The sequence below is a fragment of the Tamandua tetradactyla genome, chromosome 21, assembly GCF_023851605.1.
Source record: "Tamandua tetradactyla isolate mTamTet1 chromosome 21, mTamTet1.pri, whole genome shotgun sequence".
Lineage (NCBI taxonomy): Eukaryota > Metazoa > Chordata > Mammalia > Pilosa > Myrmecophagidae > Tamandua > Tamandua tetradactyla.
Window position 1 is genome coordinate 36,230,978 of NC_135347.1, and position 20,921 is coordinate 36,251,898.

At 39.3% G+C, this 20,921-nt stretch overlaps 1 protein-coding gene across 1 annotated transcript in view; it reads left to right on the forward strand.

Moving 5' to 3' along the window:
• MCTP1 (multiple C2 and transmembrane domain containing 1) overlaps nucleotides 1–20,921 on the forward strand; it is a 599,962-nt gene that overhangs the window by 345,482 nt on the left and 233,559 nt on the right. The window contains exon 3 of the mRNA XM_077138660.1: nucleotides 12,554–12,708. Coding sequence (XP_076994775.1) covers nucleotides 12,554–12,708 — 155 coding nt within the window. The remainder of the gene's footprint in view (nucleotides 1–12,553; nucleotides 12,709–20,921) is intronic.

A 20,921-nucleotide genomic window follows, 5' to 3' on the forward strand; every position in this document is an offset into this window, starting at 1 on the left:
ATCTCATTTTTAAGATGTAGCTATGATGCTGTGTGCTGAATGAATTCATTGTATTCCATATACGCATCTACTATATTTTACCTTTTCTCTCCCTGGCAGTGGACATCAAGTTTGCCATAGCCACAAATAATGCTTCAATATATATTCTTAAATGTTCCCTTATAGAACTAGCCACACAAATTGCAGGATGATATGGCATACATATTCTTCATTTCATGAAGAATTGCCAGATTGCTTTTAGAAATTGTTGAGCCATTCTGTACTCCTGTTATCAGAGCACAGGTTTTCCCATCTTCCTACAGCCTCACCAATACTAGGTATTATCCATTATATCACTCAGAGATTTGATTTGCAGTCAGAACCCACTCTAGCAGAAAGTGGGTATGTAATCATCAGATGTATTCAGGGAAATTGAGGAAGATGGACTCATGGAATCTCTAGGAGACCCAGAAATTTAGGCTCTAAGGCTATTTGATAATTATTCGAATGATGGTGTTGTTTAACAAACAAACAAAAAAACACAAAGCTTCAGTGCAACAGTAAGTATTTATTTCTTGCTTCTAGGTTGCTGAGTTGGCTGGAGCAGCTCTGCTTTAAGCTGTGGTGGTTGGAGTGACTCTGCTTCCCATGTCTTTCATCCTTCTCCTGGGACCTTTAGGCCAGGATGTTTTTATAATGGTGACAGCAGAAGCACGAGAAAGGACACTTACTCCCCACTTCACAAGCCTATCTCAAACCCATGTTTGCAGTGTGTATACTAAAATCATATTGGCCAAAGCATATCACATAGCCAACCACAAAGTTTGCCTATGCTAGGAGGGATTGAAGATACCTTTGATACAGAGAGAGGTGAAGAAATGGGACAAATTATGGAATTCACCGCGTTTAAAAGGCTAGAAACAGTATTCAGACACACTGCTGGACTTCTCTTAGTGCATAGGAACCACACAATAGGAAGCACAGTTCCCACATGTATGTTAAGCACAAGATGATGGCCTTCCACAGCTACCTCTTCTGAAAGCCCAGTGACTCCCCATCCTCCTACACCTCGCCCCTTGCTTACATTACTCTTGTCCATATCTAAATGTGGCAGCTTTTATTCTCCAAAGATGGTTGCCACAATATTTCCCTTCCCACACACACTTCCTGAAACCTTAACATACCTGACATTAAACAGTGGATTCTGTGTCCCCTTCCCTTGAACCTGAGCAGGACTCAGTGAGTTCCTTGACAAATAGAGTATAGTGATCACTAAATAGATGGCTTGATCATTAAAATGCATTTCTGTCTTGCATTCTGGGGGTGTGTGGCCTTGGAACCCAGCTGCTTGCTATGCTGTAAGAAAATCAAAACTAACATGCACAGGGAGACTGCTGGAGAGGCCAAGTGTGGGCAATCCAGCCAACAGCTCAACTGAGATACCAGAGTACAGCCAGTGTGTGAGTGAAGATGCTGTTCTAGTTTGCTAGCTTCCAGAATGCAATATACCAGGAATGGAATGGCTTTTAAAAAGGGAAATTTACTAAGTTGCAGGTTTACAGTTCTAAGGCCTGGAGAATGTCCAAATTAAAGCAAGGCTATAAAAATGTCCAAGGTAAGGAACCAGCAAAAGGTTACCTTCACTCAAGAAAGGCCAATGAAGTTCAGGGTTTCTCTCAACTGGAAAGGCACACAGCAAACATGGGGACATCTTCTAGCTTCCTCTCCAGACCTCTTCATGAAGCTCCCCCAGGGGCATTCTCCTTCATCTCCAAAGGTTGCTGGCTGGTGGGATCTGTAGTTCTCGAGTCTCTGCTGCTCTTGTCATTCTGCTGTCTCTCTGAGATCACTTTCCAAAATGCTTCCTCTTTTATAGGAATAAACTAATCAAGGCCCACCTGGAATGGGTGGAGTCACATCTCCATCTAATCAAGTTAATACCCACAATTGGGCAAGCCTCTTCTCTGTGGAGATAACCTGATCATGTTTCCAACATACAGTACTGAATAGGGATTAAAAGGAATGGTTGCTTTCACAAGATTGGATCAGGATTAAAACATGGCTTTTCTAGAGTATGTAAATCCCTTAAAACCAGCACAGATGCCTTTAGATGATTCCAGTCTCCAGCCACTGACTGTTCCCAGCTGAAGCCCAGACATCCTGGAGAAGAGACAGGCCACTCCCAACATGCTGTGTCTACATTTCTGTGCCCCACAACCTCTGAGCATAATAGAATGGTTCTAATATGCTCCTAAGGTTTAGGTAGTTTTATTAAATAGCAGTAGTATCTGGAACACTAAGTCCTGAACATTAAGCTGAAAGGAAGGCTGGGAGACCAAGAACTGTCTTCAGTTTGGGGAAGGCAGAGAAACTATTCAACAGTTGCTGCCTGACCCATAAAGTGATTTATAGATTTTCAACATTCAATTCTAATTTTTGCTTTTTTATCAGAAAAAAGTGGTTTCCCACTGTTCTAGTTTGCTAGCTGCTGGAATGCAACACACCAGAGACGGATTGGCTTTTAATAAAAGGGGATTTATTTTGTTGGTTCTTCAGAGGAAAGGCAGCTAACTTTCCACTGAGGTTCTTTCTTACATGGAAGGCACAAGATGGTCTCTGCTGGTCTTCTCTCCAGGCCCCTGGGTTCCAAAAGCTTTCCCAGGGATGACTTCTTTTTGCATCTCCAAAGGCCTGGGCTGAGCTGCTAGGCTGTGCAACATTGCACTCTCTCATTTAAGCACCAGCCAATTAAGTTAAATGTCACTCATTGCAGTAGACACGCCTCCTAGCCAACTGCAGATGTAATTAGCAACAGATGGGGTTCACGTACCATTGGCTTATGTCTGCAGCAAAAAGACTAGGTATGCTCACCTGGCCAAGTTGACAACTGAATTTAACTAACACACCCACTAATTCAGTCATTTGTATTTCTCTGTACTAGTGTATTTTTTAAATCACTTTTTCATCTACTTGTTTGTTATTTGGGCTTTTCCTTTTGAAAATTGAACATTTTTTTCCTGTGGGATTTCCTGTCCTTTTCTTGTGATTTTCAAAAGTTGTTATATATTCAAGATATTGACCTCCTTTTTCAGGAACTCTGAATATTCCTTCCCACTCTGTCATCCATCAGTTAACTTTGCCATTATATCTTCATTAGAATAGAAAAATTTAACTTTGTACATAAAGTTCTCTTTTTTCCTTTTGTTTATGCTTTTAAGTTCATGCTTAAACATAAGCAATGTTTCCCTCCAATTTGAGTCCAATATGTTCTATTAGCTTTATAGATTTATGATTCACATTTAGCTATTTGAATGGTCTGGAGTCGATCTTTGCATATGGTATGAGGTGGGCATCTGCCTTCACCTTTCTCCCTATACTGAGTCACATTTCTCAGCACCATCTCCTTAACAGTTCATCCTTTCCCTCAATTATCTGAGTTGACACCTTTGTCGAATACAATGGGCCCATTAGTCTGTTTCTGAGGTCTCTAATCTAACCCATGGGACTCTTTGCTCTTGCTTCCATACCATGATGTTTTCGTTCTTGGGAGTCTATCGCTTTTTCTGATAGCATTGTAGAACCATTTGCCCTTATTTCAGACTGCTCTAGAAAGCAAACCTTTTAAAAATTATTGTAACTTCTCCTCAAATTTAGAATTTTTTATCCTTAATTTCAGATCGTTATTTCTTAATGCATATTATTGTTTTCCCCTTGCCACCCAATCTTCTAATATGTTTTTGGCTGAAAATTCAATTAACCAAACTTGTTAGAATTTTGACTAAGCAGAGAAAACATTGATCCTGTAAGAAGAAAAAAGGCGAGAACTTTTTTGGCATGTGTTCTTTGTTATATCTACCTTGAACACCCAGAGACTGCCCTTGTTCTCAGCTTTCACTCTCAAGGGTACATATGAGGAGAAGTTAGGGTTTCACTATCTGTGCAAAGGAAAAGTGGTAGAGCTTTGAAACTCATTTCTGAAAGGTGAAACCACGGAGTTATGCTTGGGAACACTTGAGATAAAGAACTGTGGGAAACTGAGAGCGGAGATTCCCACATTTTCTTCAAGCAATTTTATAGACCACTTCCCACCGCCCACATCATTAAGTCACTAAATCATCCATTTATTCACCAAATGTTTATTGAGGACTTACAATGTACCTGATTCTGTACTAAGTGCTGGAGTCTATTTTTTAAGTGATTCCAAAGTCTTTGATCTTGTGGATCATATGTTTTTGCAGGAGGTAAGTAGTTGTGTGTAGATGCTTTTCAAAACCAGCAGCAATAATTTGATCTCAGGGCCCCGCAGCAGCCGAGCCGCCCGACCTCCCTACCCCCTCTCTTTCTCCCCCGGACCGCCGCGCGGCGCACGCGCCCCGCAGCAGCCGAGCCGCCCGACCTCCCTACCCCCTCTCTTTCTCCCCCGGACCGCCGCGCGGCGCACGCGCCCCGCAGCAGCCGAGCCGCCCGACCTCCCTACCCCCTCTCTTTCTCCCCCGGACCGCCGCGCGGCGCACGCGCCCCGCAGCAGCCGAGCCGCCCGACCTCCCTACCCCCTCTCTTTCTCCCCCGGACCGCCGCGCGGCGCACGCGCCCCGCAGCAGCCGAGCCGCCCGACCTCCCGACCCCCTCTCTTTCTCCCCCGGACCGCCGCGCGGCGCACGCGCCCCGCAGCAGCCGAGCCGCCCGACCTCCCTACCCCCTCTCTTTCTCCCCCGGACCGCCGCGCGGCGCACGCGCCCCGCAGCAGCCGAGCCGCCCGACCTCCCTACCCCCTCTCTTTCTCCCCCGGACCGCCGCGCGGCGCACGCGCCCCGCAGCAGCCGAGCCGCCCGACCTCCCTACCCCCTCTCTCCCCCTCCTCCCCCTCCTGCTCCGGCTGCTCTCCAACCAACACGGTGCCCTCTTTCCCCGCCTTCACCGTGCTCCTCCGCCACCAGCCTCGACAGCCTTGCCGCCCTCACCTTTCCTCCTCCAGAACAACTACTGGGGGAGTGGAGATAATACAGAGCAGCTCCCGGAGCCACGAGGGAGATCAAAGGGACAGCGTACCCCATCCTGGAACGGCTGACTATCTGGGAGAACCAGCTCCGGTGAGATCACCAAGGGGCACGGGCTTTCCTGGGTGGGACAGCAAGCGACCGGAGTCCCTCCCTTCCACCTTCCCAGGCCAGCTGGTAGAATTGGACAGGCGGTCCCCTTAGGCCGCGGCGGCTGGTGCCCCCACCACACGAGGCCCCCCGGAACAACTGAGATAGTTGGGTCGGAAATCCCCAGACTGCGGAGAACAGTGACCGGGGGATCCCTTCCAAACACGTGACTCCCCCGTCGGCTGGGAGCAGTGCACTCTCCCGGGCTGCGACAGCTGGCGCCCTCCCGCCACGCTTGGTGCCCCGGGTCGACTAGCTAATTTGGCCGGACGCTCTCCTGTGCTGCGACAGCCGGCGACCCTCCCCGCGTTTGGAACCCCGGGCCGGCTGGCATTCTTCCAAGACGCTTCGGTTGCCGAACCTCCCCTACGGCGAGAGTTTTCCAGAGTTGAGGGACCCACAGCAACTTTCGCTGGTGGAACCCACAGACAGGCGTGTGCCACGTGCGCCACCTACTGGGCAGGATAGGAAGAACAGAACCCAGAGACTGCGCAGAAAAATCTTTCAACCTGTGGGGTCGAACACCCGGGGAAATCTGACTAAATGCCCAGACGCCAGAAGAAGATAACGGATCACGCTCAGAAAATTGAACATATGGCCCAGTCAAACGAAGAAACCAATAGTTCAAATGAGATACAGGAGCTGAAACAACTAATGCTGAATATACGAACAGAAATGGAAAACCTCTTCAAAAACGAAATCGATAAATTGAGGGAGGACATGAAGAAGACATGGGCTGAACATAAAGAAGAAATAGAAAAACTGAAAAAACAAATCACAGAACTTATGGAAGTGAAAGATAAAGTAGAAAAGATGGAAAAAACAATGGATACCTACAAAGACAGATTTAAAGAAACAGAAGATAGAATTAGTGATTTGGAGGATGAAACATCTGAACTCCAAAAAGAAACAGAAACTATCCGGAAAAGAATGGAAAAATTTGAACAAGGTATCAGGGAACTCAAGGACAATGTGAACCGTACAAATATACGTGTAGTGGGTATCCCAGAAGGAGAAGAGAAGGGAAAAGGAGGAGAAAAACTAATGGAAGAAATTATCACTGAAAATTTCCCAACTCTTATGAAAGACCTAAAATTACAGATCCAAGAAGTGCAGCGCACCCCAAAGAGATTAGACACAAATAGGCGTTCCCCAAGACACTTACTAGTTAGAATGTCAGAGGTCAAAGAGAAAGAGAGGATCTTGAAGGCAGCGAGAGAAAAACAATCCGTCACATACAAGGGAAACCCAATAAGACTATGTGTAGATTTCTCAGCAGAAACCATGGAAGCTAGAAGACAGTGGGATGATATATTTAAGTTACTAAAAGAGAAAAACTGCCAGCCAAGACTCCTATATCCAGCAAAATTGTCCTTCAAAAATGAGGGAGAATTTAAAACATTCTCAGACAAAAAGTCACTAAGAGAATTTGTGACCAAGAGACCAGCTTTGCAAGAAATACTAAAGGAAGCACTAGAGTCAGATACAAAAAGACAGAGGAGAGAGACATGGAGAAAAGTGTAGAAAGAAGGAAAGACAGATATGATATATATAATACAAAAGGCAAAATGGTAGAGGAAAATATTATCCAAACAGTAATAACTCTAAATGTCAATGGACTGAATTCCCCAATTAAAAGACATAGACTGGCAGAATGGATTAAAAAACAGGATCCTTCTATATGCTGTCTACAGGAAACACATCTTAGACCCAAAGATAAATATAGGTTGAAAGTGAAAGGTTGGGAAAAGATATTTCATGCAAACAACAACCAGAAAAGAGCAGGAGTGGCTATACTAATATCCAACAAATTAGACTTCAAATGTAAAACAGTTAAAAGAGACAAAGAAGGACACTATATACTAATAAAAGGAACAATTAAACAAGAAGACATAGCAATCATAAATATTTACGCACCGAACCAGAATGCCCCAAAATACGTGAGGAATACACTGCAAACATTGAAAAGGGAAATAGACACATATACCATAATAGTTGGAGACTTCAATTCACCACTCTCATCAATGGACAGAACATCTACACAGAGGATCAATAAAGAAATAGAGAACCTGAATATTACTATAAATGAACTTGACTTAACAGACATCTATAGGACATTACATCCCACAACAGCAGGATACACCTTTTTTTCAAGTGCTCATGGATCATTCTCAAAGATAGACCATATGCTGGGTCACAAAGCAAGTCTTAACAAATTTAAAAAGATTGAAATCATACAAAACACTTTCTCGGATCATAAAGGAATGAAGTTGGAAATCAATAATAGGCGGAGTGCCAGAAAATTCATAAATACATGGAGGCTCAACAACACACTCTTAAACAACAAGTGGGTCAAAGAAGAAATTGCAAGAGAAATTAGTAAATACCTAGAGGCAAATGAAAATGAAGACACAACATATCAAAACTTATGGGACGCAGCAAAGGCAGTGCTAAGAGGGAAATTTATTGCCCTAAATGCCTTTATCAGAAAAGAAGAAAAGGCAAAAATGCAGGAATTAACTGTCCACTTGGAAGAACTGGAGAAAGAACAGCAAACTAATCCCAAAGCAAGCAAAAGGAAAGAAATAACAAAGATTAGAGCAGAAATAAATGAAATTGAAAACATGAAAACAATAGAGAAAATCAATAAGACCAGAAGTTGGTTCTATGAGAAAATCAACAAGATTGATGGGCCCTTAGCAAGATTGACAAAAAGAAGAAGAGAGAGGATGCAAATAAATAAGATTAGAAATGAAAGAGGAGACATAACTACTGACCTCACAGAAATAAAGGAGGTAATAACAGGATACTATGAACAACTTTACGCTAATAAATACAACAATTTAGAAGAAATGGACAGGTTCCTGGAAAGACAGGAACAACCAACTTTGACTCAAGAAGAAATAGACGACCTCAACAAACCAATCACAAGTAAAGAGATTGAATTAGTTATTCAAAAGCTCCCTAAAAAGAAAAGTCCAGGACCAGACGGCTTCACATGTGAATTCTATCAAACATTCCAGAAAGAATTAGTACCTACTCTCCTCAAACTCTTCAACATAATCGAAGTGGAGGGAAAACTACCTAATTCATTCTATGAAGCCAACATCACCCTCATACCAAAACCAGGCAAAGATATTACAAAAAAAGAAAACTACAGACCAATCTCTCTAATGAATACAGATGCAAAAATCCTCAATAAAATTCTAGCAAATCGTATCCAACAACACATTAAAAGAATTATACATCATGACCAAGTAGGATTCATCCCAGGTATGCAAGGATGGTTCAACATAAGAAAATCAATTAATGTAATACACCATATCAACAAATCAAAGCAGAAAAATCACATGATCATCTCAATTGATGCAGAGAAGGCATTTGACAAGATTCAACATCCTTTCCTGCTGAAAACACTTCAAAAGATAGGAATACAAGGGAACTTCCTTAAAATGATAGAGGGAATATATGAAAAACCCACAGCTAATATCATCCTCAATGGGGAAAAATTGAAAACTTTCCCCCTAAGATCAGGAACAAGACAAGGATGTCCACTATCACCACTATTATTCAACATTGTGTTGGAAGTTCTAGCCAGAGCAATTAGGCAAGAAAAAGAAATACAAGGCATCAAAATTGGAAAGGAAGAAGTAAAACTATCACTGTTTGCAGACGATATGATACTATATGTAGAAAACCCAGAAAAATCCACAACAAAATTACTAGAGCTAATAAATGAGTACAGCAAAGTAGCAGGCTACAAGATCAACATTCAAAAATCTGTAGCTTTTCTATACACTAGTAATGAACAAGCTGAGGTAGAAATCAAGAAACGAATCCCATTTACAATCGCAACTAAAAGAATAAAATACCTAGGAATAAATTTAACCAAAGAGACAAAAAACCTATATAAAGAAAACTACAAAAAACTGTTAAAAGAAATCACAGAAGACCTAAATAGATGGAAGTGCGTACCGTGTTCATGGATTGGAAGACTAAATATAGTTAAGATGTCAATCCTACCTAAATTGATTTACAGATTCAATGCAATACCAATCAAAATCCCAACGACATATTTTTCAGAAATAGAAAAACCAATAAGCAAATTTATCTGGAAGGGCAGGGTACCCCGAATTGCTAAAAACATCTTGAGGAAAAAAAACGAAGCTGGAGGTCTCGCGCTGCCTGACTTTAAGGCATATTATGAAGCCACAGTGGTCAAAACAGCATGGTATTGGCATAAAGATAGATATGTCGACCAATGGAATCGAATAGAGTGCTCAGATATAGACCCTCTCATCTATGGACATTTGATCTTTGATAAGGCAGTCAAGCCAACTCACCTGGGACAGAACAGTCTCTTCAATAAATGGTGCCTAGAGAACTGGATATCCATATGCAAAAGAATGAAAGAAGACCCATCTCTCACACCCTATACAAAAGTTAACTCAAAATGGATCAAAGATCTAAACATTAGGTCTAAGACCATAAAACAGTTAGAGGAAAATGTTGGGAGATATCTTATGGATCTTACAACTGGAGGTGGTTTTATGGACCTTAAACCTAAAGCAAGAACACTGAAGAAGGAAATAAATAAATGGGAGCTTCTCAAAATTAAACACTTTTGTGCATCAGAGAACTTCATCAAGAAAGTAGAAAGACAGCCTACACAATGGGAGACAATATTTGGAAATGACATATCAGATAAGGGTCTAGTATCCAGAATTTACAAAGAGATTATTCAACTCAACAACAAAAAGACAGCCAACCCAATTACAAAATGGGAAAAAGACTTAAACAGACACCTACCAGAAGAAGAAATACGGATGGCCAAGAGGCACATGAAGAGATGCTCAATGTCCCTGGCCATTAGAGAAATGCAAATCAAAACCACAATGAGATATCATCTCACACCCACCAGAATGGCCATTATCAACAAAACAGAAAATGACAAGTGCTGGAGAGGATGCGGAGAAAGAGGCACACTTATTCACTGTTGGTGGGAATGTCAAAGGGTGCAACCACTGTGGAAGGCAGTTTGGCGGTTCCTCAAAAAGCTGAATATAGAATTGCCATACGACCCAGCAATACCATTGCTAGGTATCTACTCAAAGGACTTAAGGGCAAAGACACAAACGGACATTTGCACACCAATGTTTATAGCAGCGTTATTTACAATTGCAAAGAGATGGAAACAGCCAAAATCTCCATCAACAGAAGAGTGGCTAAACAAACTGTGGTATATACATACGATGGAATATTATGCAGCTTTAAGACAAGATAAACTTGTGAACCATGTAATAACATGGATGGACCTAGAGAATATTATGCTGAGTGAATCCAGCCAAAAACTAAAGGACAAATACTGTATGGTCCCACTGTTGTGAACGGACATTCGAGAATAAACTTGAAATATGTCATTGGTAACAGAGTTCAGCAGGAGTTAGAAACAGGGTAAGACAATGGGTAATTGAAGCTGAAGGGATACAGATTGTGCAACAGGACTAGATACAAAAACTCAAAAATGGACAGCACAATAATACCTAATTGTAAAGTAATCATGTTAAAATACTGAATGAAGCTGCATCTGAGCTATAGGGTTTTTTTTTGTTTTTGTTTGCTTGTTGGTTTGTTTGTTGTTGTTGTTTTTTACTATTACTACTACTTTTATTTCTTTTCTTTATATTAACATTTTATAGCTTTTTCTGTTGTGTTGCTAGTTCCTCTAAACTGATGCAAATGTACTAAGAAACAATGATCATGCATCTATGTGATGATGTTAAGAATTACTGAGTGCATATGTAGAATGGTATGATTTCTAAATGTTGTGTTAATTTCTTTTTTTTCTTTCCGTTAATAAAAAAAAAAAAAAAAAAAAAAATAATTTGATCTCAGGCATGACTAAGAAAATTCAAATGAGTACATGAATTTTAGTATCTCTTAGAAAATGTGTTGCAACATCTCCATCGTCCACGGTCCAGAGCTGACAATTGGGAACTACCATGTTAAAATTATTTTAGCTATTAAACATTTGGTTGCATTGACTCCCCTAAAGAATGCACCATAACAGATCTCCATGTAAACTCCTACATTTACATTTATAAATTTCCTTAAAGTTTATCTTTATGATAAAAACAAATGATCAGAATTAAATGGACTTTCATGATATAAATGAGGGATCGTTATTCTATCATACCCAGGTCTATAGAGACAACAAGAAAATATATTTATTTGGGGAAATGTGAACACTTTTGAGAGTGCACCCAAATGATCAAATAAGAAAAGCTAAAAACAATCCTTAAATCTAACGTAGGTGTTGGTTACTGAAGTGAGTAGAGGATTGAGGAGAGCTATAGAGGGTGAGTTTAAAGATAACATCATAATTGCAATACCTAACATTGATATGTTGCTTTGCCGTTGTCAGAGCCTCCACCCACCTTTTTCTCTTAATCATATGGACAATGATTATCACCTGTAGCTTCAGCTTGGCCAAAACAAGAAAAATTAAGCCAAACTTTCATAAAAGAGTCAGGCCTTATACAAAACTCTTTCCCTGATGGTGAGGATTGCTACACACTGGAAAGACTTACTTGGGGTATCATTGATTCAGTTTCTCTAGGAATCCTTAATGACAGCATAGAATTGATTAAGTCAGGATTGGTCAGTCTCAGGCCAAAATGAGAAATGGTATAATAGATATGTAAGTAGGTGCAGATCCTTCCCTCTTGGAGATGTAGTAGCAAAAGCACAATCCTTAGAGTCAAACAGTTTTGGTTAGAATCCTAACTCCATCTGCTGCTAGCTCTGTACCTAGGACAACTTATTTGACGTCTCTGATTTTCTTTCACCATCCTAGGAAGTTTGAGGGGATGTTAAAAGATAATATCCAGCTCATTTAATAAGCATTGTCCTCTTCCTCCTCACACCCTCTGCAACCTCCATTGCTTTCCATCATTCTAAAATTAAAAAAATTCTTAGCAAGAGAGGATATGGGTCCGAGAATGAAACTGAAGCCCAATTTGGGACTCATCTTTCCCTGAGCCCATCAGGCCAGCATACAGTTTTATCAGCATATGTGTCTATAAAACTAGCTAAATCAGCCAAGATCATCCATCATCTTTTTTTATATGCAATCAGATGATATAAAGAGAAATACCAGAGATTAAACTCTATGATACATAATTTGTATTAAATCACTGTATTCAGATCAGAAGATAAAACTTGTCAGAAGATTAACAACCATAATAATTTACTGTCATAGCAATATATAAGAAAAATTTAGTAAAAAACATTAACCCTTATTTTCCCTTTTGATAAATTGCATTAACTTTTATTCCTTTAAATACTTTCTGATTTTGAGATGAGCTATTCTCTTGCTTCTATAGAAAGGCATGATTAACATGGATCCATCTGCATCTCTTTAACAGGGACAAGTGATCCATACGTGAAGTTTAAAATTGGAGGAAAAGAAGTTTTTAGAAGTAAAATTATACACAAGAACCTCAATCCTGTGTGGGAGGAAAAAGCTTGCATTCTTGTTGATCATCTTAGGGAGCCATTGTATATAAAGGTGAGCCATTTCTTTATTTTTTCCTGATGGAATCTGACATAGAAATCCCTGTTTAATGTTTTTGTTTTTGTTTTTATCATGTCTCTCTACCTGATGAGATTTTTCACCAGAGATGTATTCTACTATGCACAACTCTAACCTATTGATAACATTAGAAATGAGATAGAGGGAAGGGGGAGCTACTGGGGACATTTTTCTTCAGGACAGTACTATTGCCAGTCATTTAGGAGGATTACGAAGTGCATTTCCTCCTGCTTCGTGCTGTTAATTGATTCAATGCCATTTGGGAACATATGAAAAAAAAAAAAAGCCTCCATACTTTCTAGCTAGAAGGAAGTCTTACAAAGAACCCAGCCTTTCTTTGTAAGAATATATTAGAGGATCTACCTTGTCTGGTTGCAAGCAAAATGCTTTACTTGGGAGATGAGAAGAGTGAGGACAATGGGGGGGGGGAAGATTCTACCTCTATTTATTACAGAAATGATAAAATAATGTCTTCCCTCTCATTTGGTGTAATAAGAAAAAGAAAGTAAAGAAAGGGTTGCAACTCCGATCCCTTGTTTTATTTCCATGCCTACCTTTTCTTTAACTCATATTTTTAGATACTTATATTCTTTTTACTCCTAAATTCAGTGACTAAACATTTTTAAATTTCAACATCATACAGCCAATCCTTTACTCCAAATTGCCACTACTGGCACATAAACCAAAAATCTCAGATACTCAATCTCTGGGCATTCTCCCTTGCTTAGATTCTTTGCTGTCAAATCCTCATTTATTTTGCCTCCAATTGTTTCCCATCCCCCACAGAGAGGAATAAAAATAATCAAGAAATTAAAATCCTAGCAAGACAGGTTATAAGGTTGACGAGAAGACACTCTCCCAGGTAAACAGTCAAGTTTCTTGGGGAACTCTCCTAGGTATACATTATGGGGAGAATAGACCCATAATTGCATGTGAAATTGACTCATTTGGATACTGGCTAAAGGAATTCAAAGAAATAGATCTATGGAAATATCTTTTTATATATACTGGGCCCAAGAATTATTTACGTGAGAATGTTCACCTACCTTCCTCCAGCTAAAGACGAGACCTTCATGGGCAGAGCTGTTTCTCTCCTGCTCATTACCTCTAGAGAGAAATATCTTCCTGAGAAAAAAAGCATTCCCTTCATAATAGAGCTGAGACTGGGGATGAACAGGGAATAAAGACAAATGATGTGTGAAGAAGTTTTATTTCCAAGGGGGTTGAGGAGACATGAGTTAGGGCAGCTGCACTTGTAAAGAAAATGGAAGAAAAGGAAAGCAGATGTTAATAAGGACAGTGATGGACTGTTTGGATCTCTTTTAATGTCCCTTGAAAGATAAGTGATATATTTTAATTACTTTTGCTGTGGATCTATATTTCTTCCATGTAGAACTACTCCAAGATAGGATCATGTGGAGCTCTAGTCTCTAAAAGGGTTACAAATGAACTTCACAATATTACATTAGACATTGGTTGGGTCCCTTCAGCTTTTTCTTGGGTTCAAGAATGAGTATTCATCTATGTAGAAATCTAAATGTCAAAATGCATATTTCAAAAGAAATATCTTACTAGGCTCAAAAACAAATGAAAAATCTGATTACACAGAAGAGAATTATAGAAAAAATTGATCTTGGTTTGATAGATCCAGTGATACACATATACTGAGAGTGAGACAGTGACCCTTCAGACTAAAAGACTTGGTTAATCATGTACTATGAGCAAAGAAACTAGGAAAGAAAACCCAACAGTGTTTTGCTTGTTTGTGTGTTTGTCTGTTTTTACCACTTTGAGTACTTAAACTAAAAGATTGTGTTTTCTACTAGGCAGAAGATCCATAGGGAATTGTAAAAGATTTTGTCACTTTTTCACATCTCTATATAAGAAAAATGATTAACTTAAAAAGAAACCGTACTGACCTTGTAAATACTACTTCAAGCATAAAACCATAAAGCAATTTTTATGTGACACTTTATACTTTTTAAAAATGCTTTCACAATTTTCTTTTGATTCTCACTTACTGTGAAATGTGTAAGTCTTCTTTTGAGGATTATCTCCAATTTTTAAGTGTCTTTTTCCCCATTTTTTTGTGTTACCTACTTTTTTCTAACCTTGAGTATACAAAGATAGATCCTGAATAAAATACATCGGTGAAAACAAAATTTTAAGTTTTTAGAATTTCACAAAAATTGCATTCTTTTCATTGTCTTTACACAGCCATGTGTAGCTGGCTTAACTTGATTTGTGTGATGCTACATCCTCTGTGATGGGAGATTAATCTTGCCTGAAAGATTTCTTAGGAGCTAACTGATCTGTAGTGATAAGTAATAGGCAAATCCATCCACGAACTAGATGCATAGAGGAATATTAAATCTACAACCCTCTCACCTAGTTAAAGGAAAAAGAAGTCCATACATACCATATAATTTTATTTGTGTCAATGTGAAAATTACTAAGGGAAAACATTCAGTTCTGAGTCAAGTTTACAAAAATCACAAGGTTGCATTGCTGCCTATTACCAGTAAAACAGTTTTTTTCCCCAAAACATCTTGGAAACTTCATTTTAAAGTACTATTCACAAAATAAATGACTGTCCTCCATATTTTCCAGATGGTTGAAATTCACATAATATTCAATTTTAATGAGAAGAGAATGTTCCTTCAGCTCCGAATGACTTCATAGTGGGGGCAAGGAAACAAGTATTTGGGCTGGAAAAATATTTTTAATAAGGGTAGCAATAGCAGCTGAGAGTTAAAATACAAAACTTTTCACTGAGACAAGAATCATGGGAGGCTGCTCTGTATCCACAGTGATACTCTAGCACTTCTTAATAAGATAACTGCAGCATTCATTTCAGTTGAATTCATATTCTCCACATCACTTCACATCATTACTCAAGGTTTCCACTAACCATTCAGAGTTACACTGAAAGAGATATAATTAAAATGTATAAAAGAGAAAATGTTTATGTAAACTGTTGGTTGTTTGGGCTAATACAGAGTTAGGGATCCAGGTATTAAATCAGAACACTCATAAATAACAAAGAGATATTGGTATGTTAGTGTATTGGTTTGCTAAAGCTGACAGAATGCAATATACGAGCAATGGAATGGCTTTGTAAAAGGGAATTTAATAAGTTGCAGGTTTACAGTTCTAAAGCCATAAAAATGTCCAAACCAAGGCATCCAGGGAACAATACCTTGACTCAAAAAAGGCAGATGGGTCTGGAACACCTCTGTCAGCAGGGAAGGCACATCTCTGGCACCTGCTGGTCCTTTGACTTCTGGTTTCAAATGCTGGAAGCATTTTCTTTCTGCATCTCCAAACATCTGGGTCTCGTGTTGGCTCTAATTGGTTCTGAACTCTCTCCAAAATGTTTCCTCTTTTAAAGGACTCCAGTAAGCTAATCAAGACGCACCTTGAATGGGCAAAGTCACAGCTCCATTTAATCAAAAGTTCACATCACAACTAAGTGAATTATATCTCCATGGAAACAATCTATTCAAAGTGTCCTAAGCTACAGTGTTAAATTAGGATTAGAAGAACAAGACTTTTCTGGGGTACATAATTTCAAACCAGCACAGTTAGGAAGATGAATCTGTTTTGGGAACATGCTACTGTTTCTAAGATTGTTATCATTAAAAAACAAAACCGACAGTTCCTTAAATAACACATTTCTATCCCAGCTAATAATTTAAAGTTGAAATAGTTGCTTTAAGCCCTGTCCATATTAAGGATTGTATTCCCTATGCTATCCCAAACTATCTCTCAACAGATTTTAAGTATCCTAAAAAGAATGTTGGGTGCCAGTGAGTGTCAGTTTTGACTCTATATGTTGGAACTACCCATAAAGCTTTAAGGAAATTAAATGTCCAAGTCCCACCACCCAGCCCCCAGCCCCAGAGATTCTGATTCAAGTTCTCTGAAGTCAAATTCAAGCAATTTTATTTTTTAAAACACCTCAATAGATTACTCTTATGCATAGCTTGGGTAGGAAGCCACTTTTCCTAAATGGAAACTCAATGATTGGAATGGAGATATGTTTGCAGCCATAATGTACAGGGTACCCAAGCAAAATTATTCTGAAGTAAAAAGATCTTTGCATTACCTTATATGTTTAGTCTCGTGTGGTCCAAAAACACTTCCTAAATGCTTGAATCGAGACTCTCAACTGTTTCAGATAAAAAATAATAATGATGGTGATAAAATAAAACAAGCAAAACAGCATAACTGTACTTGCTTTTGTTTATGGAGGAAAAAACATGTGGGGTTATTTGGTTTGAGGAAGATGACATCTACATGTCTTCTTCATGATAATAGCTATCATTTAGTATGCAAAGTGTCAGGCCCACGTGATTTCACTTAATCCTCACAATAGTCCTACAAGTAACCGTCATTATCTGCACTTTACAAGTGAAGAAGACTCGAGAAGTTAAGGAATTTGCTTAAATTAGCCAGCAATTAAGCAGTATAGCTTCTTCCCACCACACAGACATACTAAATACAGTTAATTGCAATAGCCATGGTTCAACTTTCTTTTGTTTGTTTTACAATGTTGCTTCTGTCTCTTACAGTTTAATTACTCTTTTGTATTCAGTGGTTATTTTGAATCTGCCTTGGTATGAAAATGAATCATATACAGATTTGCTGAGTAGCAGCTCACATCAGGGATCACGTTGCATAATATGATGGGGTGGGTTAGCCTTTTGAAAAGCTTTAATTTGCTTGAAAATATTGTTCATACACCAGCCTTACATTTTTTAAAGTTTGTTTTGAAATTGCACGTGCTACTATATATTCTGTGCGAAATTGAAAAATAGAACATTATAAATATAGTCTCATTAATTCAATCATATAAATTATCATGTAGTGAATGTAATAGGAAGACCTACGGAGTTATTTACTATTATTGAATGAGTGCCAACTAGATGCACACTGTGATAACTCAGAACGCAATTAGGCGTAGACAGCTGCATACTAAGAGGGACGACAGAAGGGACACCATGACTTATCCCTGCAGCCATTGTCCATTTCTCTAACATTGGAGATCCTCGGGGGGTGTTAACTGTGTTGGTTCTGGCCAGGATAGAATCCCGAGGTTAGGACAAGATGCTCTTTTCCAGCCACACTACTTTCTCACTGGTTTCCTCAGTGCCTTTGCACTTCCCATTTCCTCAGTATGGGCTGTGCTTCCCCCATATATTAAACCATCTTGCCTCCTCACTTCACTCAAATGCCACCTACTCATTCTGAATGAATGCATGAATCATGTGAACATCTAGACCAAAACTCCCACAAAGTTATAATTACCTTTGGGCATTTCAATGATTTGGGCTCATAAATTTCCATTCATCTTAAAGCCAGTGTGAGCTGAGTGTTCTCTTACTTGTATCCAAAAGCATTTTAACTGATACACTCCCTGTCCTAGTTTCTCAGGCTGTTTTGGCAAATACTGCACAATGGGTTATGCTTAAACAAATGGGAATTTATTAGTTCAGGGTTTCAGGGGCTAGAAATGGCCCTGAGTCAGTAGCAATCTGAAGGCCAGCAGTCCTTGGGTTTTGGCCTGCCTGTGACCTGGTAACGTTCTCTCCTTTCTCTTCCAGGTTCCTTTGACTTCTGGCTTTCTCTTTTATAAGAGAAAGTAATAGGATTAAAGACCCATCCTGATACAGTTGGGCCACACCTTAACCAAAAATAGTATCTCCTAAAGGTCCTGTTTACATGGGTTTCGCACCCATAGAAATGGGATTAAGAACGTGTTTTTTTTAAATCCCCCATGATATACATAATTCAACCTACCACACTCTCCCATACAATTTTTCATGGTAGACAACTGAACTGAATGTTTAATATTGGTTGAAGAGAATAAAATATCTGTTCTTCTAAATTCTCACCTGAAAATAAGGACAGGTGGTACTGAGTCCCAAGCAACTTCAAATCCCTCCCTAGCATGCCCCCTTAGTTGATGTCCCATGAAAACAAGGATCTCATCTAAATTGTTCACCTTTAAATTCCCAATACTTCACTAAGAGTAGGTGCCCAAATTATATTTGTTTAATTTGAATATGCTCTGTTTCTGAAATCCAATACAAGATTTAAATCTTGCCTCTTCCTAGTCTTAGGATTTAGGGGCAAGTGATGTTATTAAGCTTCAGATTCCTTATTTGAAAAATGGAAATACCAATACCTTCCTCACTGGCTTATAATAATAAATGAAATCATGTATACAGCATGTTTAGCACAGTGCTTAGCTCATAGTAAATGCTGGATAAACGTTAATAAGCATTAATTGCACTTGTTGCAGTAGGAGTATCTTTTCCTGTTTTATTTCTTATTTATGTTTTATATTTCTGAAGCTCTACTTAGAATAATACTTCCTCTGACAAATAGTTATAGAGCTTGGAATCAAGTAACATAGCTCATAATTTCGTTAATGAATTGATTCAAGTGTTTCCATTCCTTTCCATGTTAATGATTTTGCTAACTAATAAAAATTGAGAGCTAGAGTAAATATCTAGCATTAAGAGAATAGTAAGTAGTCTCACTATCAAGATAAAGATTTGGAACTTGAATCACCTAGGTGGACTGTTAATGTAGACAGTCAATTCACTGAATTTACAACTCTGCCTCACATTCTCATTGATTATATCTCACCTATATTCTCTCCAGACTGTTAAGCCTCATGGTGATGTGATTGACAGAGATTGCACAGAAGGAATTTCTCTAACGTTTTGATGTTCATTTTATGTTTTAAAATATAACACCACCTCTACTTGCAGATACAGAAATTCCGGTTGCATACGATGTGTAATATCTGCATGTGATATGCTACTGAGCCGATAACTAAAGCTCAGAAGTGTAATTGATCAAGGAAATATTTATTATAGGCATGCTGCTCTTTCTACAATACATTTACTCCTGAAAAGTTGTATGTAAATTAAATGACTGTAGGTTGAATAATTTAAAAGGCATTAGGGAAGCTTATTAATGAAATAAATCCTCTTGTGATGCTTCAGATTTAGGAATTCTTTTGTAATGCCAGATATTTATCTTTTTGTGAAAATACTGTTTTTTACATGTTACTTTGTTTGAGTTGAAGTACACCTATACTACAGAGCGAAACAGTAAGTGATTCCAGGCCACTGTCCATACAACTCCCTCTGCTTTGAGCTTTCTGACTGTTGTGTGAAGAATGGGTCAAGGTGTGCTGGGCTGTTGATTCCCATGGCCTAATAGATTCTCGCAGCCTGGAGAACCCAGTGGCCTGCGCCATCCATTCAAGATCAGACTTACTTGTTTATGCTCATTTACTCCAGTGCACAGTACACACATCAGGAAAAAAAACGAGCATAGCTCTAAACTTCACCTAGTGGCCCTTCTTCGTCTTATAGTCATTCCCTGATCTCTCCTGTTATTCTCTCTTTTACACTCTTCCTTACAACACTTACCAAAATTTGTAATTATGTGTCTCACATGCAGTTTCCCTAGTTGGACACCTGTCTGTTTCCCTCACTAAACCACAAGTATTGGCAATGTCAGTTTTGTTCACCGATATTCACCCAATGCCTAGTACAGTATTGGGCGCACAAGTGCTTGATCACTATTGGCTGAGTAAGTAAAGGAGTGAGCAAATTATTAAATGATTGGAAGCTAGCCAACTCCCATCTTACTTAGACTAAAATCCCTAGTCCTTTGGACGTGGCACTAAATGATCCAGCTCTGGGCTATTTCTCCAACCTCTTTTCCTCCCGTCATCTGTCTTGTTCAGACTGCTTCCACTACACTGGCTTCTGGCTAATCCTTGAACATGCCAATCCCTCTCCTGTACTTGCTATTTCCTTGGGTAGAAGTGCTCTGCCCCGTGCTGACGTGTCTCAATCCTCACCATTCAGGTCTCTACACAAAACACTCCCACGGACAGGTCTTCCTGCCCTCCCCTTCTAAAACAGCAGCTTCCATCATGACCATTTGACTTTGTCTCCATAGCACTCAACCCAGAACCCCGATTATCTATTTGGTTCAATTATCTACCTACCATGAAAGGTAGGCTCCGAGAGGGCAGGGAAATTATCTGTCTTGTTCACCTTAGTATCCCAAGAGCCTGGAACAACATGGGCACATAGAAGACATGGGATGAATAGTGTAGAAAGAAAAAAGAAATGCATTCTCCTTTTTCTTTTCATTGTCTTTTTGTCTTA